At 35.7% G+C, this 25,205-nt stretch overlaps 1 protein-coding gene across 3 annotated transcripts in view; it reads right to left on the bottom strand.

Moving 5' to 3' along the window:
* Positions 1-1,158: 1,158 nt before the first annotated feature.
* The window catches only part of UBE2E3 (ubiquitin conjugating enzyme E2 E3), a 108,828-nt gene continuing 84,781 nt past the window's right edge, over positions 1,159-25,205 (bottom strand). For all 3 annotated transcript variants that reach the window (XM_077154357.1, XM_077154359.1, XM_077154358.1), the window contains exons 4-6: positions 5,727-5,859; positions 3,333-3,480; positions 1,159-1,793 (exon numbers count right to left, since the gene is read on the bottom strand). In XM_077154357.1, coding sequence (XP_077010472.1) covers positions 1,696-1,793; positions 3,333-3,480; positions 5,727-5,859 — 379 coding nt within the window. In that variant the 3' untranslated portion in view covers positions 1,159-1,695. The remainder of the gene's footprint in view (positions 1,794-3,332; positions 3,481-5,726; positions 5,860-25,205) is intronic.

The following is a 25,205-nucleotide window of genomic DNA, read 5'->3' as shown; positions in this document are numbered from 1 at the left end:
TAGATTAATAATTACTGCTAAAACTAGTCATGGCTCAGAGGTTTTCATAAGCTCTTCAAAACAGTATCTTTTTGTTTGGTGCTCCACTGTATTAGAGAGAGATGTTTTTTGGAGTTTAAATGAAAAGTATATATATATATAAAGAGTATAATTTTAATTTTACTCTGATTTGACATCTCCACTGACAATACTCAAGGAGAAGCCTCTCAGTGGCAGTATGTGCAACTATGTATCTTTCACTTTATTATCTTGAAGTAATGTATTTTATGCTAATAACTCCATTCTATAAATGTTAAGATGGTATTCCATTTCCACATTTAAGACTTGAGAGAACAACTGTCCCATATTCTATAACCTTGGTAACATGATCAAAGAATTCCTCATAACTATAATACTAATAGAACATTTGTATTCCTTACCAAATCTGAATACTGCAAAGTAATTCTAATTCCTATAAGAAACCTAATATTTAATAATTATATCCAGAAAGACAGAATTTAAACAGTAAAAACTTTAAAATTTGGTATTTTTTCAATTGAGAAATAATGTCACATCTGCACACATTCTGTTCTACCTGCACAGCTCTATTCCACCTTCAGGACAGACAAGGGTTTCTGTGTTCAACTCTGCCTCTGGCTATATAAGCCGGCCAAATGCCATAGTAAGAATGGTAATGCACAACATAAAAATTCAAGACTCAGATTAGATGAAAAAAAAAAAAGGCACCAAAGATTTGGAACAGCTATCACACCAAAGTTATGTTTTGACAATACTGCCTAAAACTGTACAGAAATCAACATCTTGGAAACAAATGTAAGATAGTACCAGAATCCTGATTGAGCCAGGATTTCATATTCCTTTTAGCTCAAATTCCTACCATCTGATAATGCAGAAGTATCATGGTATCAAAGTTCACATGTTTTTGAGACCAACGGTTTAAAATTCAGTTTTGTCTATTTAAGTTCATTATATTCTTTCATTAAGACTAAAGGAAAAAAAACTACACATTTAATAAAATGTTAAATGTTTTTAATTTAATAATTCATTTATACTAGTCCTTAGTAGTCAATCTCCATCTCTGCATTTTTATGTCATCAACAATCATCTCAGACACACCTTCTACAAGTTTGACTTAAAATATTACGACAGGAAACTATGCCTTCAGGAGCATGTTTATTGTGTTTGAGATGATACATCAGGTGCTCTCTGAGCTACAAAGGGTAAAAGGAAATCCTCTCATTACAAACTGACAAAGGTAAAAGGTAAAACATTTTTCACAACAGCATGTACCACATACTCAGAAGTAGATCTGGGTTTAATACAAATGACATAATTCCTAGTCATCTACAGCTACTTTTATAACTTCATACAGATAATGAATTAGGCTAAAATGTACTATAATATTTGGTAGACTTCAGGACCAGTATCCTTAGTACATCACAAAATACATTTTGATATCCCAAAGAAGCAAGACTTGCAAGTAGGCGTTTTAAACATAACTAATCTACAGCTACAAAGTTCTACTCTTGATAGCATTTACCTTTTTGGGGAGTCTCCCAGTCTCCAAAGGATAAAAGCAGAGAGTAGAATCAGTATAACATATACACAGAAGTCCGTATTGTAAAGGCTATAAAGATTTGCAGAACAGTGAGAAGATGCCTTCTGCTCCTTCACACTGTGTAGAAATTATGTGAATTATGTTGCGTATCTCTTGGTCCACTGTCTGGCTATCCTGTCATGTTCTGCTCTGTTGGTCAAATACTGAGTGGCTATGCTTCCAACCAGAGGATCCGCTGGAAAAATAGAAGTTTCAAAGATAAGATGTTATGTGGTATCATAAAGTACAATTTTAATATTCTATTAAATTGAAATGCTTATTTTTCAGCAATACCTTGACACTGTGTAATGGCTAGATTTTTAAGAGAAATGTTTAAACATTTGTATATTTAATATGCAAATTAGAAAAGCTCCCTTAACTAAAAAGCAAATGTTCAGTTAATGGATGCAATTTTTAGAAAAGATATATGCCTTTAATGTACAAAAACTAATTTTTACTCATGGGATTTCACTCAAGAATGAAAGCATGCTAAGTGATTATATTGCTGCCTTCCTATGGAAATTAAAAAATGTAATTTTTAAATACAATTTAGATCTTTGAATACATTGCTATTCAAAATGAAATGCTTCCTTCATTCTGTGCAGTAATTTGACTAATTACTACCCACATCACCATTTGAAAACTCCCTTGCCATTGTTTTAAATAAAATTCTGAACTACAAATCGAATTTAAGAGGTACATTTTTATCTTGAATTAATTTTCTAAAAGATAAAATATGTACACATGGTTTACTCTTACTCGCAGCTACTCGCAGCTTCTTTCCTTGACATACCATTGTTAGCATAGCACACTTTCCCATATTATTATATACATTTACAAGAATTTATATTATTGCCTTCCCCCCCAAAATACATACATGCACATGTATTTTTTTCAGTACTTGTTTTACTTAATATATCTTAGAGATCTTTCCTTGTTAGTTGATAAAGAAGTATCTAATTCTTTTTAATAGTAACATTCTCTAATGATGGATATTCCAATCTTTCGCTCTAATAAATGATGTCATAATGAATATCCTTCTCTCTCCCTCTCTATCAATGGCATTATGTATAACTGCTGAGCCTGAAGTAATAGTAATAGCCTTTGGTGATTTCTCAAATTTTTAGAAAAAGCCATAGTAATACTGATAACATATATGAAATCCCTGGCCTCAAAATCACTCACCAAGTCAGCTACCCATGTTAAAGTTCATATGTGGCAATTATGCATTTTTTAAAAAGTTATAAATTCTACACTAATAACTTTATCTCTGAGTTATTCCACTCATAATTTTATCCAACTCTCTCATAAACAATCATTTTTACATCAACTACTACCTCTAATAGAACTAACCATAATTAATCCAACAAGAAGCCCCTTCATTACTGTGATTACTTTTAGAGCATATGGCAGCATAGAAGAAGAAAAACAGGCATAGATGTTAGAAACATTTTTTTTAATACTGTCAAAAGTGGTTTGTTCAGCAATATAATTTAGAATATAGAGACTCCATCAATGACAGGGAGAAAATAATTGTAGAGATGCCAATAATAAACTAAATGAAGCTACTGAGAAATTTGTCGCTTAGTCTAACTGAAATCACATTGTTAATTTACTTGCAAATCCTCTTATGTTATTCTTTACCAATAGCATTTACTTCTCCATTTAAACAAACCAGGAAAATGCACTGGGTTTTCTGAGCATCATTTATATGTGTTCATAAAGATCTGCTTACCAGGGTTGCAGTCTGTTAAAAGGGAACAAATAGACAGCAAAACCTTTGAGATAGTCAAAGCGGGACTCCAGTTGTCTTTAAGAATGTCCAGACAGATGACTCCCTGACTGTTGATGTTGCAGTGATAGATTCTGGTGCGAAAGGTAACCTAAGGGCAGTCATTTAAAAAAAAAAGGGCAGACAATGAACACTTTATTACCAACTCTCACCCGTGGAAAAGAGGGGTAACATATCATAGCTGATACTAAAAAAAAGAATCCTAAAGAAATAGAAATAAATGGTTTCTGATATTAAACTAAAGACAGTAGTTCAATTGATTAGTTTACTCTAAATGAATGATATGTACGTATATGTGTACACAGGTATACACACACACACACACACACACACACACACACACATCTTGAGTTTTAAAGACAGAAAGTAAAGGAGAACAGAAATGTTTTGGGGCCAAAGATAAAAGGAACTGACAAAGTCTTTTTCTTTTTTTTTTAGTGAAATGAAAGTTTTATTAGTTTCTTAGAACATACAAGTATCAACTTAGCTATTTCTTGTCTTTTTCAAGAGAACAAATAACTGAGAATTTCAAAACCACAAGCCCTAAGTGAATGGTTAATTTGTGACTTAGAGCTACAGAGAAAAAGACAGTTCCTTATCTCTTAGAACTAGCAGTGTACAGTGATCTCAAAGTGGGATGCATAATTTTTAAAAAATAAGAACATTGGCTGAATGGTGTGGGGACAGGAGAGAGTATGGGTCTTTAGAACTGCTCAGTTCAATATGGTAAACACAAGACACATGTGACTGACTGACTACTGCGCTCTAAAGAGTCTAGTCAAGTTCAGATGGGCTAAAAGGACAAAATACATAGACTTAGTACCAAAAAATGGAATGTAAAAATCTCATTAATAATACTGTACAAGATATTTTAGCAAAAGAAATAAAGGTTTAGAAAATTAAAATATCAAGATTTCAGCAAAATCTTAACATGCTAAATTTATGGATAGCTAATTAATCAAAATGATCATGATAAAACATATACAGAACCATATTTTAAAGCCCTTATGTTTTAGTCAATTTCCATTTACCAATGAAAGGTGCTAAGAAAAACAAAGATCTTTTCAAACAATAATTTTCCCCTTCACATACAGAATTTTCATAAAATAAATTTTTGCTTAACTTTTCAACATGTTAATACCAATTTCCAATATGAAAAACTAGGCATGTAGACATAAACAGTACTATTTATAAATACTATTGTGAGCTACTTTATTACCAAAGTTTGATTTATTTTTTGTACTACAAGAAACAAGTGAATTCAGTTGAGCAGTTAGTGATATACTGGCATTCAGCGTGTGTCATGCTGAATGTGAATACAATTAGTGGTGTTATTAACACAAGAGTTTTGCTCTATTATGTGACTGGTTCAGCACAGACTGTAGACCTAGGAGCATTCAGAGATAATCATTGAAAGTTCTTGGATTCTGATGGGACCACAAAGAAAAGTTCTCATAAAACTGAAAGTACTAGTAGAGAGCAAATGCCTCCAGGTGTAGTGGACTGTGTATCTGCAATCTGAGGTAAATAACACTAGGTGGAACTGTTGTTACTGTGTTAGATAATGCTTTTCTAAGAAATGATCTCTCTCTCTCTCTAAAAACCCTTTATTTTTACACAAACAGGCATTAAGTCGCTCCATTAATTTTAAATAGAATCAGGAACGTAAATAACCTTATTGAAAAGAAAAACATTTCACCAATGTTAGGGGCTTAGACTGATAACTTTTCCCTGGCATGTTGCAAGTCTGTAACCAGAGCAAATTATGCTCAAGTCTGGTAGTTTTCACCTGTTGGCTTGACCATTTGAGAATGAAAAGTCAGTTGCTACGTTTGAGCGTTGCAAAATAATTGTCAGTCATCAAAATGCACAATTCAACCACTTGTTCGCTGCTAATTCATACTTTGGATCAACTAGGAGGCAGAGGTTGCCCAGGAACCTCAGTTCACTACCACTGCATACAAAATAATTTACTAAGTATTATCAGTTCTCTTCTTTGTTATGGATTTTCTAGTCATCTGCTTTTCTATAAAGATAAGGCCCCAATTCTCATCATTCAATTGTTATTTCTGGAAGTTTTCAAACAGGTAGTTTATAAGATATTTTTCCTCGTTTTGATGATAAATCCACAATTAATTTACTGAAATGCAAATGGTATAGTTTTATTTACAATTAGATCTGATGATTACAAAGTTATTTGTAAAAGGCAGAAGACAATTTAAGTTTTTAAATTCTTGGTTGACAGTTTCTGTATCAACCCATGAAAAATACAATGAAAGAAAAATGATTAACTTTGGAGAAGGCTAAAAGTTAAAGAATGCACTTCCAGGTTCTTACCTTTGGTGGCTTAAATGGATAATCTGATGAAAATGTGATATCCAGAAAAAACACACCACCTTCATATACAGAACCTGGTGGACCAAGTATAGTCGATCTCCACTCATAAATGTTATCTCCTTTAGGCCCAGCACTATTTAAAAGAAAGAAAAAATCAATGTGTATATCCGTATGCAATGTATGTTAACATCTTAAAACCAATTAAAGTACTAAAGGTAAATTTACAGCCTAGAGCAATAAGAGACAAGTAAAAAAAGAAATAAGCTCCAACATGTGCATGAGCTTCTTATTCAGAAATGCTTCAAGCTTACAGAAAAACTGCAACAGTACAAAGGACACCTGTATACCCAGAATCTCCTTCTGTCAGCATTTTGCTCCATCAGCTTTATCATTTTTCTTGCTTTCTTCCAACACATACACATACAGGCGTTCCTGAGCCATTTAAGAGTAAATTGTATATATTATGACTCCTCCCCTCCAAATATTTCAGTGTGCATTTTCTAAAATTAACCTTCTCCTAATTAACACAGCAGTTATCAAGTGCAGTAAATATAACATCAATACTTTAATCTACAACCTCATTACAATTTTTTCAGTTGATCCACTAATGCCCTTCATAATATTAAATTTTCTTCCAGATACAAGACTGTTTGGGGATTATATATGTCCCATGTCTTTAGTCTTCTTTAATATGGAGCAGGTTTTTTCGCCTTTCTTTGAAGAATAGTCTCTCTCACTCTCATTTCTTTAATAGAATACTCATTCATCATTTTGGGCTTGCGGGATGAATTTGAGTAATGCATTCATGGCTGGAATAGTATCTAAGTGTTGCTGTCCTTCTCAGAGTATCACATACAGAGGCACATGGTGTGCACCTGCCTCTCAATACTGATACTTTTTAAAACATTTTTTATTGTTAAACATAACATATATACAAAGAAAAGAAAGAAAAAGTAATGACTTTCAAAGTACACTTCAACAAGTAGATACAGAACAGATTTCAGAGTTTGTTATGGATTGCCATTTTACTATTTCAGATTTTTCCTTCTAGTTGCTCCAAAACACTGGAGGTTAGAAGAAATATATTTCTTTTCCTTTTTGTGAAAAATAACATACACATAAAAAAGCAATAAATTTCAAAGCACACTGCAACAATTAGTTGTAGAACAGATTTCAGAGTTTGAGATGGGTTACAATTCCACCATTTTAGGTTTTTACTTCTAGCTGCTCTCAAGTGATACTAATTTTGATCATCTAGACCAGGTGCTGTCCAATTTCTATACTGCGTAGTTAGAAATTTCTCGGCAATCACCAAAGGCAATCTGTAGGCAGACACTTTAAGATGATGCAAATATCCTGCTCCTCATCAAAATTTCTCCCCTAGATTTAGCACCCATTTGTGATATTTGGCTGAACTGATCTTTTATTATAATGGTGGCAAAATCACAATCTTCCAACTTCAGCATGTCCTCCACATTTACCAGTTGGCACTTGAGCCCTCTCTTCTCCTGTATGTATTTTGTGTGTGTGTGTGTGTGTGTGTGTGTGTGTGTGTATTAGTATACATGTGTGTATTATTGGAATTACTGCACAGACTCCTATTTTTTCCCAATGCTTTACAACTCATTAATACCCTTAATTATTTTGATGCTCAAATTATCCCAGATTTGGCCCATGGGAGTTCCTTCAAAATGGCTGATAGATCCTTGTGACCTGCCACTATCATTTTTTTGAGCACTACCTTACTTTCTGACATAACATGATCTCCAGGCTCCCACAGCCTTGAAAAGAGTTTTCTCCAAGGAGGCCTGGTTCCTTTCAGTGGAGAAAATGTTAGAAACCACAATCTGAGATGGTACTAAGTTCATTACTTTCCCCCCCCCCTTTTTTTTTCTTTTTTTTTGTGCATGGGCTGGAAATCGAATCCAGGACTGCTGCATGGCAGGTGAGCATTCTACCACCGAAGCCAGTCACACTTTTTATAAATGTTTTTTATTGTAAAATATAACATATATACAAAACAAAAAAAAGAAAAAACGATTTTCAAAGCACACTTCAACAAGTTGTTACAGATCAGATCCCAGAGTTTGTCATGAGCTACCGTTTCAACATCTCCGATTTTTCATTCTAGCAGCTCCAGAAACACTTGAGGCTAGAAGGAATATTAACAAAGAGGTTCAGCAGTTATACTTGTTTGTTAACTCCTATTTTCTTTGTTATGCCTCCTCCTTCTCTGATCCCTCTCCCATTTAGCAGGGATCTTTAGGCAATGCCTGGTCTGATTTTTTCATATTGAGAAGGGATGTTGAAACTAAAGGGGGAAGTAACAAACTGATAATCTTGGAGAGAGGTTGGTCCTTCTGAGTTTCAGGATTTATCTGACCCAGAAACCCTCCAGGAAATTGCAGGTTCCAGGAAAGCAAACTTAGTGATGAAACCTTTACAGAATTTCAGTTCGAGCCTTGGTTGTTCTTAAGAGCCAATAGGAGTGATGCTGGTTGGGAGATGGCAAACCATGGCAATCAGCACTATCTGAATGAAGGGCGCATAAGAGTAGCCTCCAGAATTGTTTCTTGACTCTATATGATGTTTCCTGGCCATTGATGCCTTATTTTATTATACTCTAATTCCTCCTTTTGGTAAAGGAGGTGTTGTCGATTCCACAGTGCTCGAGCCAGACTCATCCCTGGTAGCCCCACATTGTCATGAGATTTTCACCCCTGAATGTCATATCCCACATAAAGGGCAGGGTAATGATTTTCCTTGCAGAGTTGGGCTTAGAGAGAAAGAGGCCACATTTGAGCAACAAAATAGGTTTCTTGGAAGCAACTCTTACGTGCCATTATGTGTCTTAGCTTCTCCCCTACAAAAATAAGTTTCATAAGGGCAAGGCTCAAAATCAAGGGCTTGGCCTATTTTCTTGGGAATCCCCAGTGGTAGAGAGGGTACCTAGGGTTTCACATAGAGGAAAGTTTAATAGTTACACACACACACACACACACACACACACACACACACACACACACACACACTCCCCCCCCACCCCTTTGGACCCTCAAGGGACTCTACCAATACTTTTTAATTATCAGCCCACCACAGTCTGAGATGTATCCTGATAATACATTAAGCTAAACAGAATCATAAGGCCTTGTTCCTGTTCTGGACTCTAGGAGTTTGGGTTGTTTAAATGCGCTATCCAGACAGGTTGATTTAGATTACGTGTTGTAAATTTAGGTTGTAGATATAATAAACCTCTCTGCCTTTGGTTGCATACTGTAGGTGTAGCTCTAGAGTACATACACTATCTTCTTTTATCCTGTACTCTCATTTATCTTAGACCCAGCTAGATCAGCTTCATTTTAAACTCAAGTGAGGACTGATCTCTTTTTCAGTTACTTTAACTGTTATTATATATAGCTATGTTAACTTTCAGAGTTGTAACATTCCATTTCTGGGTCTTAGGTAATCATAAGAGTTACTCAAAGTTCCAGGGATAAACATATAGCTCTGTGTTTCAGAATCTAGAAATACACTTACAACTTCAGGCTAAGTGTGGCTGCTATAAACGCTTACAATCTAGGCTCCAATTTTCCTATAAGTATTTTCTGAAAGAGACCACAGCATATCTGTTCTTTCATTTCTGGCTTATTTTGCACAACACACTGTTCCAAGGTTTATTCAGTCTGTTGTGTGCCTCTTGACGTCCTTCCTTTTTGTAGCCATACCATATTTCATCATATAAATCTGTCACAGTCAGCCATTCTGATTCTCAGTCACTGAACCCTTTGGCTCCCTCGACTTATTGGGCATTATGGATAATGTCAAAATAAACAAACCATGTCTTACAGTACCCTCCCTTGGTTATGCCATCAGCAGCCCTCTCAATTTCAGACTGTTTTCATTGGCCCATAGCAACAAAGAACTGACAAGCACACTGTCACCAAACTGTCAAATCAAAACTACCCCTTATCACTTGTCTTCCTGCCATTCCCCCCTCCCCCAATTAGTTGCCTCTGATATTGCGGATTTCTTTTTGTTAACTAGTGGTCACAGCATGCATTTTTAGTTTTTCCCCATATTCCTCTACTATTGACTCTTTGTCCACTATTGAGCCTTTGAAAGTTTCATGCAAGAACTTATTTATAATTGTAGATCTAATCAGCGGGATACACGGCACTACATAACCCCTTTCAATTATATTCACCTTTAATATGGCAATCTTGCTTATAACTCCACTCATTAGTTACCATCACTTCTGTCTTTTCCCTTTTTAGGTTCAATTGCACTGGATAGCATTTCTTCTAACTCTAGCTTTTGTGTACCTCTAAATCTGCTATAGCTACAGTGTAACCTCTGAGATTACCTTTAACAGAGTCATAAAGTGAAATCATACAGTTTATCTGTCTTTTCGAGCCTGGCTTATTTCACTCAGCATTTATGTCCTCAAGGTTCATCCACATCGTCATATGCTTCAGGACCTCATTGAATCTTACTGCTGCATATTATTCCATCACAGGTATGTACCACATTTTGTTTATCTACTCATCTGTTGATGGACACTTAGATTGTTTCCATCTTTTGGCAATTGTGAATAGTGATGCTATGAACACTGGTGTGCAAACGTCTATTCGTGTCACTGCTTTCAGCTTTTCTGGGTATATACTAAAGTAGTGGTTTTGCTGAGTCATAGGTTAATTCAATGGTTAATTTTCTGAGGAATCACCAAACTATTTTCCACAGCGGCTACACCATTATACATTCCTATCAACAGTGAATAAATGTTCCAATTTTTCCACATCCTCTCCAATATTTGCAGTTTTCTGTTTGCTTAATAGCAGCTATTCTTATAGGTGTGAGGTGACATCTCACCATCATCTTGATCTGCATTTCCCTTAGAGCTAATGAAAATGAGCATCTCTTCAGGTGTTTTCAGTCATCTGTACTTGCTCTTCAAAAGCCTATTCATATACTCTGCCTATTTTATAAATGGGTTGTTCTTTTGTTGTGGAGCTGTATAATTCCTTTATGTACACAGAATATTAAGCCTTTATGCAATATGTGGTTTACAAATATTTTCTTCCATTGAGTTGGCTACCTCTTCACCTTTATGACAAAGTTCTTTGAGGTACAGAAGCCCTCGATCTTCAGGAGCTCCCATTTATTTTTCTGCTTTCGCTGCTTGTGCTTTAGGTGTAAAGTTTAAGAAGCTACCTCCTATTACTAGATATTGAAAATATTTCCCTGCATTTTATTCTAAAAATTTTATGGCACTGGTAAAACCAGTTATATTTTGATGTACTGTGCTTGACATTGTTATTTCATTTAGCAAATACAAGTAAGAGAAAGTCCAAATAAAATCTAAACTCATACTTACTGATAAGGCAACTCTAATATTCTTAAAAACTGTTCAAATGTACATTAAAGACGTCCATTTTTCTCTAACCTTCAAATCATAATTTATCTTGAATTTCTGAACATGTGTATCTATAAGCTTTTCTTCTTTTAGAAATGATCTACACGTCTGATTTAAAATAAGTGCAGACTAGCATTGATAAAGCAACCATGTTAATTACAATAGGACATTCTGGACATAGTTAAAATTATTTCATCACATTTTTTAAAATTCTGTAAAACATAAATGTGAATCGCAAAACTTCAAGTAATAATACCACCATAATTATATGTGTGGTCTGAAAAATAGTTCATATGCAAAGTGTGTAGGAAAACTTGACTGTATGATAAAAATGTTGGCTGATTCAAAAATGTATTTTTAAGGTAGATATACAGGCACAACAAACTCTTACTATAAGACCTACTTATGAAAAATATTTTAAAATTAACATCATTTAAAAAGTTTTAAGTATATTCAGCATCTACAACTAAATATAGTGATGGCTCATTGTTGTCATCATTTGAGAGTCCAGTATGAATTTTCATTGTAACTAAAAACATACAAAATTAAGTTGGCAAAAGTTGTTTAACCTAACTCAATGTATTTCTTTAAGTTAATTTTTTAACTTCGTGATTCAAGGTAAAATTATAAAATTAAATTTAGTGTCAAAGACTTTTATAGCATAGCTGTTCTAATAGAATAGTTCCAAACTATACATGTATACATGTTAACTACAACAATAATAATGTTAGTTAAGGTTTACCCAGTCCCTCCTATTAATCAGAGACTGTTCTAAGTACTGCAGTACATAGCTCATCTAATTCTCTTAACAAACCTAGGGAAGTAGGTACTATTATTAGATTCCTATTATTAGATGAGGAAACTAGGGCACATAGTGTTAAATAACTCTCTGAATGTCCCAAAGCTACAAAATGGCACAGAGAGAATTTGAACAAAGGATGTGAACTATCATTTTCCTCAATGATGTGCCATATTTCCCCTTAAAATTTTAGTGCTACTTCTAATCTCTGATCAAATTTTGCAAATACTTATTTCTCTAAGTGCCCAAGGGGAGTTATTCTCTAAACATGACATCAGATTGCCTCAGAGGTAATTTTTGTTTCTTAGCAGAATTATGCTATGCTTCAGATGGCCGAATAGAAAGTAAACTGCGGATTACCGTATTTTAGTGAATCATGGAATTTTACACTAGAAAAGTTCTGGTTGAGGACAAACCACTCTACACTTGAAGAAACTGAGGCACTGGATAAGCACAAGATCCATCTTAAATCTCTGCCAGTTGGTGGGCGAGCTGGGATCCACACTAAACTCTTGATTCTCAGGTTTGCTTTCTTCACATTTATCATGCTATTTCCCACGGGTCTTACAAAGGGTAAGTTTAACCATTTCAGGAGGATATTAAATAGGACTTTTCCTGTCGGCTTAAAAATAGGTTGAGTAAGGCTGCAGTTTATGGCAGTGGCCTATGGTGAGTGAGAACAAAAATTTAGCCTTTGTGTTACAGGAATGGGCCCTTCTCATTCTCACAAAAGTGGCATTTGCTAGTCAAGCCATGACAGAGATTGTGTTTTTGTTGGGCAGGGGAGGGATGCAGGACTGAATCCATTCAGAGAATTTTTTCTAATGCAGGCAAGTCAATTTACAGGCTTACAGGTGATCTACCCCTGAGGCATCCCAATTTATTCCTTTGGGCTAGCTCTCATTCCATTCTGGTCTCCACTAGGATAACAATCCAGTAATTCTCCCCCTTTCTCATGCATCATCCACTTTCCCCTCTCTGATGGATCATTCCCACCAGAATAAAACAATGCCACTTTTCTAATCTTTATTTAAATAAAAAAGAACAATCCTCTATTCATCTACCCCTTCCACCTTCTATCTCAATTGTCTCTTTTCTTTATAGCAAAATTCCTTGCCAGTTATCCATACCTGGTGCCTCCAATGTCTCTCCTGTTTCTTTTTGAACCCATTCCAAATAGGCTTCTTCTTGCCACTATTCTGACAAAACAGCTCTTGTTCAAGGTCACCAATGACCTTATTACTAGATCCAATGATCCATTTCTCAAATCCTCATCTAACTTGGTACAGCAACATTTGATAATGGATTCCTTTCTTCTCCTTGATAAACTTTATCAGAGCACCCGACTTTCCTGGTTTTCCTTCTACTTTTCTGATCCCTTCTTTTCAATCTGTATTGCCGTTCTTCATCTTCCCAACCTCCAAATAATGATAATGCCTCAGGACTCAGTCCTTGCACCTATTTTCTTTTCTACCTAAACCCATTCTTTTGGTGATCTCATGAAGTTTTATGGCTTTCCAGTGGCACAAAGATGCACTTAAGTCCCATATTTATATCTCCATCCTAGATTTCTATCCTGAATGCCAGAGCTATAAATCTAAATGCTTGGTGAAAAGTATTTTGAAATATTATATGCACCTCAAATTTAACTTGTTTTAATTAAGTTCCTGATATCCCAACTCCTCCTAAACTCTTGCTATTTCAGCGAATAGCAACTCTATATTCTTCTAGTTCCTAAGAGCAAAGGAATACACCTTATCATTGATAACCCTCTTTTCATGCCACAGCTAGTACATATCAGCAAATTTTATCAGTTCTATCATCAAAACATATCCACAATTAAACGTGATTCAGAACACCACCATCTCTGGCCTGGTTATCTGCAAGAGCCTTCTTCCTTCCACCTTTGACTCCACCCCACACCTGGACAGTCTAGTCCCAATATGATGATCAAGTAGAGTGAATGAGTTAAAAAGTATATCAGATCATGTCACTCCTCTAGTCAGAGGCTTACCTTCTTATATTGTTTGTGGTGGTTAGATTATGGTGTCAACTTGGCCAGGTGATGATACCCAGGTGTTTGGTCAAGCAAGCAGTGGCTTAAATGTTGCTGTAAGGACATTTCGTGGGTGGCTGATAAACCATAAGGCTGGTTTATTAAATCATCAGTCAGGTGATTGCAGCTGCAGCTGATTATATCAACGATCAACTAAAAGTGTCTCTTGCAAATGAAATAATTCAATCAGGAGGATTTGATTAGATCCATTGAAGACGTTTAAGGAAAAAGAGAGAAGTTTCACTGCTTCTTCAACCAGCAAGCCTTTCCCACAGAGTTTGTCAAGACCCTATATGAGAGTTGCTAGTATCACAGCCGGCCCTACAAATTTTGGACTCTTACATTCCCACAGCTGCATGAGAGTTTATAAATCTCATATTTACAGATCTCTCCTGTTAGTTCTGTTTCTCTAGAAAACCCTGACTGACACAGCTTAGTACTGAGAGTGGGGTGCTGTAGTTTGTAAATACTGAACATGCAGGAACAACTTTTTAAATGGATAAGGAGAAGATTCTGGAAGAACTGTAAGGAGCTTGATAGAGAATGCCTAGAATGCTTTCAAGAGATTGTTGGTAGAAATGTGGATTTTAAAGACAAGGCTTTAGACAGAAATGATGAACATGTTGTTGTAAACTGAAAGGAAGGTATCCTTTGAGAATGGAAGGCAGAATTTAGAAGTGATGAACTTGGATATTCACCAAAAGAAATTTCCAAACTAAATGTGGAAAATACAGTCTGACTGCTCCTTGCAGCTTACAGTAAAATGCGACAGGAAAGAGAGAAGCTGAGAACTGAACTCTTCTTGAGTATAAGGAAACTAGAAATTGATGGTCTGGAAAATTCTGGGCTTCCAGAAAGTGATACCCCAGTGAACAGCACCTTGGTTTTTTTTGGAAGCAGTCAGCCATTACAGGACAAGCAAGGATTGGAGATGGAGTTATCCAGGAAGGATTTGTGGAAAATCCTACTTTCTGATGGCTTTGATCCTTGTGTACTACATGGAAAATCAACAATTTTTTTGCAAGATCTGTATGAACGGACCCACTGTAAGTCTGGACTAAAAGGGACCAAAAAAAAAAAAAGAAAGAAACAAACTGAATAAAGCTTCAGAGGTAGAACCATGGAAGCTAAGGTCTGGAGCCAGGAAATCTCGGGCAAGGAGAACAGACTCATCTATACACAGAGAATGGATAGGCCTTCAACTTCGTTGCTCAGGGAGAGCTGTGCCACGCCAGGCCTCGGAGATGGCGGAATGTATAAACCAGAGATTGGGGGGAGCCTGGCTTCCACCCCATTGTTCTGGAGGGGTTGAACATGTGATCCAAAAATGGTAGAGATCCCAGGTGTTGTCCCAATGTTTAGAGAGGATGGAGCCGAGAAACGGTGTTTGTCCCAAAGTGTCCTAGTGTTGCAACTCACCCCAGTATTTGGAGAGCAAGGACACTGCGCAGGGCCTTGGAAAAGGTGGGACTGCTGCTTTCTAAAGCCCCAACGATAAATGATTCTCAAACTTTGAAATCCAATGGAGTTTGCATTGGAGGTATTCAGAAAACTGTTTGGGTCCAGAGGACTCCTGTGTTCCTTCCAATTTCTCCCTATGGAAATAAGAATATTTATCCTGTAACTGTCCTTTCTTTGTAGCTTGTTCTGAGTTTCACAGGTCCAGAACCAGAGGAGAATTTTTTGCCTTGGATAGACCATGCCTGTAAATTACTTTGATCAAATTTCATACTGGTTTTGACTTTGTATGTATTTGTATTGTTACTGAAATGGTTTTAAGCTTTGTGATATTGCAATGGAGTTAATACACCTTGTATGTGGAAGGAACATGTCTTTTGGGGGTTCTAGAAGGTAGAGTATGCCAGTTTGAAACTATTATGTACCCCAGAAAAGCCATGTTTTAATTCTGATCCAATCTTGTGGGGGCAGATGTTTCTTTTAATCTTGATTCAATACTGTAGGGCAGAAACTTTTGATTAGATAATCCCCATAGAGATGTGGCATACCCAATTGTTGATGTGACCTTTTGATTACATGGAGATATGACTTTACTGATTCAAGGAAGGTCCTGATTAGTTCACTGGAGTCCTTTAATAGGAGAAATATTTTGAAGAAACCTGAGCTGCAGACACTTGGAGAACAGCTGCTTCAGAGCTGACAGAGACATGGATATTTGGATACTTAGAGTGCCGACAGAGAGAACAGATGCCTAGACACAGGGAGAGCCCAGCAGACATCACCATGTGCCTCCCCATGAGATGCTATGAAAGCCAGAAGCCTGAGTTGTGTCTTGGAGGAATTAAGTGAAGGCCCATAGATGTTTAGAGAGGAAACCTCTGGTAACAGAAGCTGAAAGCAAGAGAACCAGGAATAAGACCAGGAGACACCAACCACATGCCTTCTCACCTGACAGAGATGCTCTGGATCGCATCAGCCTTTCTTGAGTTAGGGTAACCTCTTGTTGGTGCCTTAACTTGGACATGTTCATAGCCTTAGAACTGTAAGCTTGTAACTTATTAAATTCACTTTTTTCTCTGTTTTTTTATTCTTCATAAGATTTTGCTTGTTTGTTTCTCATTGTATGTTATAACATATATACAAATCAAAGAACTAAAGCAACAGTTTTCAAAGCACTCTTCAATAAGCAGTTACAGGACAGATCCCAGAGTTTGTCATGGGCTATGATACGATCCTCTCATATTTTTCCTTCTAGCTGCTCCAGAACATAGGAGGCTAGAGGACTTAAATACTTTTTTATCATCACAATCGACTTTTTTCCTTCTTTTCTTTTTTTGTGAAAAATAACATATATACAAAAAAAGCTATAAATTTCAAAGCACAACACCACAATTAATTGTAGAACATATTTCAGAGTTTGACATGGGATACAACTTCACAATTTTAGGCTTTTACTTCTAGCTGCTCTAAAATACTGGAGACTAAAAGAGATATCAATTTAATGATTCAGCTTTCAAATTCATTTGTTAAAGCCTATCTTCTCTGTATAACTCCACCATCACCTTGATCTTTCCATCCCTCTCAAGGGGTGTTTGGGCTATGGTAACTCTAAATTTTTGATACTGGAAGGGTCTGTCACTAATATGAGATGGACTATCTGATGTTCTGGAGAGGCTGGGCTAGGTTTCAGGATTTATCTGGACCAGGGACCCATCTGGAGGTTGTAGGTTTCTGATAAGTTACTCTAGTGCATGGAATCTTTGTGGAATCTTATAAATTGCCCTCGGTGTTTTTCAGGATTGGCTGGAATGGTCCTGTTTGGGGGTTGGCAGCTTATGATAGGTAGCAATGTCTAACAGAAGCTTGTGTAAGAGCAACCTTCAGAATAGCCTCTCAATTCTATTTGAACTCTCTCTGCCACTGATACTTCATTAATTACACTTCTTTACCCCCATTTGCTCAGGATGGAATTATTGATTCCATGGTGCCAGGTCTGGATTCATCCCTGGGAGTCATCTCCCAAGTCACCAGGGAGACTTTCACCCCTGGATGTCATGTCCCATTTAGTGGGGAGGGCAATGATTTCACTTGCAGAGCTGGGCTTAGAGAGGCTGAGGCCACATCTGAGCAACCAAAGAGGTCCTCCAGAAGTAACTGTTAGGTATGCCTATGGGAAGTCTAAGCTTCTCTGCTACCTACGTAAGTTTCACAACAGTAAGCCCCATGATCAAGGGCATGGTCTATTGATTTGGGTGTCCCTAAAGTTTCACACAGTATCAGGGGATTGCCTGACTGTAAGGTTTAATAGTTACATATTCTTTCTACCATCCCTCAGGGGACTTTGCCAATACTTTTTGATTAACTGCTTAATATACTCTAGGATGTATCCAGGCATTACAATAATCTACACAGGATTTAAGTACCTCTTTCTTATTCTGTACTCCCTGTGTTTCAATTATTCAAATGAGCTATTTAGATAGGTTGAATTAGATTATGCACTACAGAAAATTTTAGTTCCAGACCAAATAAACCTTTCTTCCATTGATCTCAAAGAGTATGTGTGGTTCTAAAATACAGACACTGTCTTCCTTACCCCTATGTTCTGAATTACTTTAACCCCAACCTGTTGGCTTCATTCTTATCTCTAAATATCATGCTATATACATAAAGCAGCCTCTCAAAATCCAGAAATAATAATCACCACTCCAGACTTAATGTGTCTGCTCTAAAAGATTACAATCTAGGCCCCTGTTTTCTTATAAGTATTATCTCACGTCGTTCTTGTTCTTTTGTTTCTTGCTTATTTTGTCTTACCAAATACCCCACATGTTCACTCCTATCATTGCATGCTAAATTCCCTTTTTAAAAGCCACTCCAATTCTGGTATACTGCATTCCAGCAGCTTAACAAACTAATACACTGTTAAACTCAAAATCTTATGACCACAAGCCATTGCATGATTTGAAAACCCTCTCCTCCATCTCAACTCCTGTTAATCTTTTCCTTGTTCAAGTGGCTGTAGCAAGGGCTTGTTTACTTTGACTAGATTTTAAAGAATTACATAGCATATTTTAAAGATCTATTTAAAAAAAAGTTTAGAATAATTAGACATTCCTATATTTAAGAAAGCAGTAATAAATGTTTCTTTAAGTATTAGTTTATAAAGAAACTCTTAAACTTACAGAGGAAAGTATTCCAAAAAGAAATTTTTAAAATCAGGTATTTTGGAACTTAACACCTTTTAACCACACTAATACAAATGGAAGTTTCAATGTTGGCCCACAAAAATCTATTTAAACCATTTCCCCTATAACATTAAATGATCTGCTGCATATTTGCAATAAAAAATTCTAAAATGCAAGGTTATGTTTTAAATATCATGATACAAGGTTAAACATTTTAAAACACCTACTATAATTCACTAGTTGGAATTTATTCACTTTGGCCTTTGCCTAATCTTTCAGACATACTTTTATAACCAATGAGAAGAGAAGGGGCAAAAATAAGGAGATCACAAAGGATAAAGGGCAAAGAGAGAATATTCCTGGAGAATGAGTGCCAAAATAACTGAAAGATGAACTGAAAAAGGACTGTACAACAGGACTGTAAAAGCCCACCAATCAGCCTAACAGATACAGGATAGGAGGGTGTAAGGAGAAAGGAGAAGGCAAGGTAGGAAAGTAACTAGCAAGCATGCCACACCATGAAATGGAGAAAGAACATTCTCCTGGGACAGCAGCAGAAGAAGAGGCAGGGCAAAGAAAAGAAAGAAAAGAATCTTTCACCTTGACTTTAACACTGGGCAGTCTCTGTGGCAGTAGTGATGAAGAATAGAAGGGCTGATGAGATTGGAAACAGAAAATTTGTAGATAATCAATCAGATCCCTGTAGCAGTTAGTAGAAGAAAGAGGAGGACTGGCCAGTTGCTATTCCCTTTAGAATAATAACTGAAACTCAGGTGTTCTGGGTAGTGACTGCTGCATGGTCACTTTCAGATATTTTTAAGATTCAAAGTTTTCGAAAAGCAATTGCCACGTATCCTAAAGCATTGAGTCAACAAGAATATTTAAAAGCCACAGACTCTGAAGTGTTTTAATGAATTCTTGACATCATCAAAATCCTAATTAGTATTATATTAAAAACCAAAATTTGTACAAATCAAGAATTAGTTACTTTTAGTTTTTAAGCACTACTGTCATTTTCTTACAGTATGTGGCTACCTTTTTCCCCAAAACCTTAATAATTAGATAAGATTCAATAAGAATACTAAAATAGCTAATGAAATAAGAGGCATTTCAACACTTTGAATCAATCATAATTAAGTAAAATTACACAACTTTTAAATTGTGCCAAACTGTATTTTAAAGCATCAATGATTCAGAAATATATCTAGGGAAAGAATCCATACAAAAGGATTTCATTAGGAAAATGTAGCTCTGTAACTTGAAAACAATGAAAAATTTATGCAAATTTTTAAAACATGAAAAAATGATACTACATATTGTTTATAGATACATACATTAGGGTAAAAATAGGAAAACCTGTACAGGAATCAAGCACAAAAACTTCAGGACAGTTCCTGCCTCTTGGGAGGAAAGTAGAGGAATGAAATTGAGAAGGAGGTACAAAGAAATTCTAATTATGTAAAGTTTCATTTCCTTTTTAAAAATAAACTATAATGTAAGTAAAGATTATCAGATTATTACTAGTCATGTTTACTTCCGTAAGTCACATTAATACAAAAAAAAGAGAATGTTTCAAAATGCACCACTGCTATATTTAACTATTAAAATAAGTAAACAAAGGAGAAAACTTTATGGAGTTACCACTCTCAGGAGCTTCACATGTCATCTAATTTGATCCTTGGGAATCTATAAACTGTTCTTTATCATAATTTTACAGACCAAGAAAGGTTCTTCTTAAATGACCAAGAAAGGGTAAGTAGTTTGCCTATGGTCACATATAATTAAGATTTTCTTCTAAAATATCAACATCAAAAATTTTAAAGCAATGAAGCCAAACAAATAACCTGGCTTCCTGATAACAACAATATGTTAACAGATTCAGAAACAAAGGTATCCGATAACATATTAAAGGTGATTTTGTAATACTTCCTAGCACTAAATACCTTTTTAAAAAACCTACTATATGCTTTATAAAATTTGGATTGTTAACCTTTTTGTTTCATCACTGTTTGGTTTAAGTGCCTAGTATCATAGTATGTTCCAACTTTAGGAGTTATATTTCTGAAGAGAATGCTATTGAACAAAGTAGATGATGACAAGTTGAGTTGTAGAGTCTTTTATGCTTATAGAATGTAATGGATAGGAGGGAAAACAACAAAAATAACATTAAATTCAAGTTTTAAGACAATTAAAAAGAAAAATCTGTAAGGCATCCACTTTCAAAACAAATTATGATTCAGGTGCATTTAAAACCTGTATTAGTATATAACTCTTTTTCTGAAATACTTTTAATATCTATTCAAGAATCTGTGATCAGTATATCAATGCAAGGCAATGTCCTGTAAAGGAATGCATTCTTTTCAGGGGATTTGTGTTATGCAGATTTCAGACTCTTATAAAGAACCATCCCTTACCAGATTAACATTTTTTACATAAATTACTGTAAAATACACATATATTTGTCTGATCTTTTTGCAAATCACTGTGATCTTTGAGAGTATTATTTTTGATGCATTATCTTCTTTCCATATATTGAGAATGGCATATAAACAGATTTCCTCTTCTGTTTAGCCCTGACAATGTAACCACAGTCTACAGAGAAAAAAAAACAAAGATTTTCACATTCTATTGTTTCATCTTCTCTTGTTTAGGAACACCCTCCTAAAAAAAAGACAGTATCTATGTATGTATATATCACACACTTACACATAAATAAATTTACAGCTTCCAAAATCAAATTCATGAAAGATTTAATGAATATATCTAGCGGTCAAGTGTATATACAAAAATACTAATGAATTCACAAATTCAAAAAATATTCAAGGCATCTGTTTAAAGACTTCTATCTGCACAAATACTGCCATAATTTTTTGATCCAGTAATTATCATAAAGTCTTTCTTCAGTAGTCCTATGAGATAAGTAACTATCCCTGCTTTGAGAAACCCAAGGCTGATAGTAGTTATGCAGCTTTCCTTAAGGTTGCATAGCTAGTACGCAGATTCAGGGAGTCTATGTAGAGACTACAATCTTAACCACATCTCTTTATTTCTTTCCAAATGGAAAGCAATTGTTTCATAAGTGAAGAAGTGTTACTCCCCTGTGCTTTGGGAAAAAACTCGTATTTCTCTAAATTTAAAGTAATTAGGGAGTTCACGATTTATTAGAAAGAGATATAAGACAATTAGGGGAGATGATTGAGGAAAAATTACTCAAATAATTTTAACTAAAAAATAGAAGTGATTATCTGCTACCAGCTCTCAATGGATTTATCTTTTTACTCCCCTCCCTAATGACCCCTTTCTGTTAAACTTAATATCTTGTGACGTCTGGTGAGGAGGTAAATTAATCTCTATTACAAACCAATCAGTAAATGTACTGCTTATTACTTCATATTGTGCTTTGTGTATATATAAATTCAGTTTCAATCAAAATATGTATTTGAGCTTTTACAACATACAAAGTACAGTACCTGCTAGATTAAATGGAGAAAACAGAAATAAATTCATTCATTCATTAAAAAAACATTCATAGAGTGTTTACTATTCTTGTTGGGCACTTTAGCTAGAAACTAGAGTTACAAGGGCCATTGCATTCTGGGAGATTACAGTCTAGCTAGGGATATAGACATTAATCAAACGTAAAAAAATGTAAAACTGAAAGTGTGACAAAGGCTACAAAGCAGAGGTATCCCTTGCTGAGTGTCAGCAGGATGTGGCTCAGTCCAAAATCAGGGAAGATTGACAGAGGAAGCAATGAAATGATACTTGAAACCCCCAGTGGGAGTTAACTAGAAGGGGAAGAGCTTACTAAAGAAGAGTGCACAGCATATGCAAATGCCCTAAAGCAATAAGAAGCAAGGCAAGGAGGAGGATGACGTGGAAATAAGGTCAATGTGTTAGAAGGAAGCGGGATATATTCTAGCTCTTGGTCCACATTCTGTTAGATACATAAGATCATTCAAGATGTTACTTTAGTTAAGATGTGGCCCAACTGAATTGGGCTGGCTTTAATCCTGATTTCTAGAGTCCCATATAATTAGAGTAAAAGTCAGATGGAGAAGGTAGTCACTGAGAGTGCCAGAAGCTGGAAGACAATGGAATCCAGACAATTCTGCATGATGGAAAAGCCAAGGAACCCCAAACATTGCCAGCAGCCAAAGATATGAACCCTGGGGGGAAGCAAACCTTCTCTTCACTGAAACAATTCACCTATAAAGTCCTACTGTTTTAGTATCTAAGAAACGTAAATAGGGGGCATCAAGAATAACTCATTGTTTTCCAGATATCATATAACTGAGCTAGCAACACTGAAAAAAGACCTGGTTTTGGACACACTGTGACTGAGATGTCTTCAAGATATCCAAAAGATACATGTATGGGTCTGGACTCAGAGTTGGGGCCTGGGCTGTAGAAGTAAATTTGTGAGATCTCGATACATATGTGGTAATTAAATTCCTGTACGTGATGAATCAGGCTAGGGAAAAAGTTCAGAGAATGATGGGAGGATGATGTCTGGAATGAAAGAACCATATATATAAAATAACATATGGCAGACTTGTGATAGATACTTAATAGAGGGACAAAAAAGAAAATGGAAGCTAAGTGGGAAAGAAATTAATAGGAAGAAATAAGAAAGAAGCTGAGTTTGAAAAGAGTCATAGAAACTAGACTAGGTAAGTCTACCTGGTGAGGATGTGGGATCATGCTAGCTCTCAGTGAGGGGGAAAAAAAAGTAACTTGAAACAATCTCCAAAACATATAAGTAAGTGGGGGAAAAAGGCAAGGTACAAAGCACTAGATAATAGATGCTCCTATATGTGCAAACCTTGAGAAGCTATTTGTATGTGTATGCTGCTACTATGAACTGAAAGTGGTTACCTCTAAGAACAACACGGTGCTCTGGGATAGAAAGGAAACTCACTTTTTACTATATAACCTTTTCTTCTATGAATTGTTTACTATGTACATAAATTATAGTTTTGTTTTCTAATTTTTAAAAAGAGGGGAAAAAACATGAAAAACACACTAAGAGTGTTGCAGAGGTACTGCAGGTAAAAATCTAAGCCATAAAGGGTTTTAAATAGCGAGAATGAGTTTATATGATACCCTTTTTTATCCTGTGACAATAAAGATTCTCTAATTCTGACATAAAGATTAATAACAGCTTTTAGATGTCTTGAGATATAACTTTTCCTATTCCTCTATTCTTTGCACTCTCTAAAATTAAGTGCCCACGCAAACTTAAAGCCAGACATTTGCCAATATATTATAAATCTGTATCATAAGTCAACCACGTGATAGAATCACCTCATTTCACTTTTCACCATCTACCTTAGGACAAACTATGATTGGATAAAATGCAACTAACAAGCTGATAAGTGTGCCAGGCTCTAGCCCAGTTAATCATAAATATTAAATTTAAGAGACTCTAAAACACCTTATTTATCCATTAGTTTTTCTGGATGTTTTGTTGTGTTTTGAAGTCCAACATGAGGGCCAGGTATTAAAACATAGTTTCTACCAAGAATTTTCTACACTGTGTGCTGCACTTTGGTCCAAAACTTAATAATGGGGCGGGCCAAGTGGCTCAGCAGGCAAGAATGCTTTCCTGCCATGCCAGAGGACCCAGGTTCCATTCCCGGTGCCTGCCCATGTGAAAAAAAACAAAAAACTTAATAAGGCCTACACAGAATCCTTAACCTGCCCAAGATGCAGTGAATATATTTTCTGCTTATATTCTGCTTTATGGAAGATCTTTCCTTGGCGGGTAATTAAAGCTTCATAACATAGGTAGTATATATAGATAATAGTGAAGAATTCCCAAAACTCAAGTTTTAATAATTCATTTGTGGGCGGTGCAAGGTGGCTCAGTGGCAGAATTTTCACCCGCCATGTCAGAGACCCAGGTTCGATTTCTGGAGTCTGCCCATGCCAAATAACAATAATAATTCATTTGTGTAACATTTACTGAGTACCTACCATGTGCCAGTCACTGTTAGGTACTAAAAATACTGTGATGAACCTGGCCCTTACCCTCACAGAGATTATAAAAATACTGAACAAATAAGACAAAATTATCAGCATAAATAATAATACTGAATAAATGCTAAACTCACTTAAATCAACAGTGTACCACCCAAAAAGAAAACAGAAAAACTAGCACTTTACAAATTTATCTTGTATTTTGTCTCAACACATCAAAGGCACAGGTTGTATTCCCATCAGTAAACACTGATTCACTCAAACAATAATGAGAGAGGAAAGAGTAAACAGGCTGGCAAAAAAATTTCCCAAGTGATTCTAATAAGCAATCCTCTTAAGAGCACTATGTTAATTGACGGCTCTGAAAGCACGGTTCACAACCTTGGCTGCCAAGTGCAATCACCTGTGGAGCTTTAAAAATTACTGATGATGAGGTTTCATGCACAGAAATTCTGCTTTAATTAGTCTGGGATATGGTTTAAGCATAGACGTTTAAAAACTAAGAGATAAAATATGCAGCCAATATTCAAAACTATGGTGTGAAGAGGAGATCTATTGACATACCCAAAGAATGGGATTACAGAAT

The sequence above is a fragment of the Tamandua tetradactyla genome, chromosome 3 (genome assembly GCF_023851605.1).
Source record: "Tamandua tetradactyla isolate mTamTet1 chromosome 3, mTamTet1.pri, whole genome shotgun sequence".
NCBI lineage: Eukaryota > Metazoa > Chordata > Mammalia > Pilosa > Myrmecophagidae > Tamandua > Tamandua tetradactyla.
Note: the sequence above shows the minus strand (reverse complement) of the source record. Positions and strands in the feature narration are given on the sequence as shown.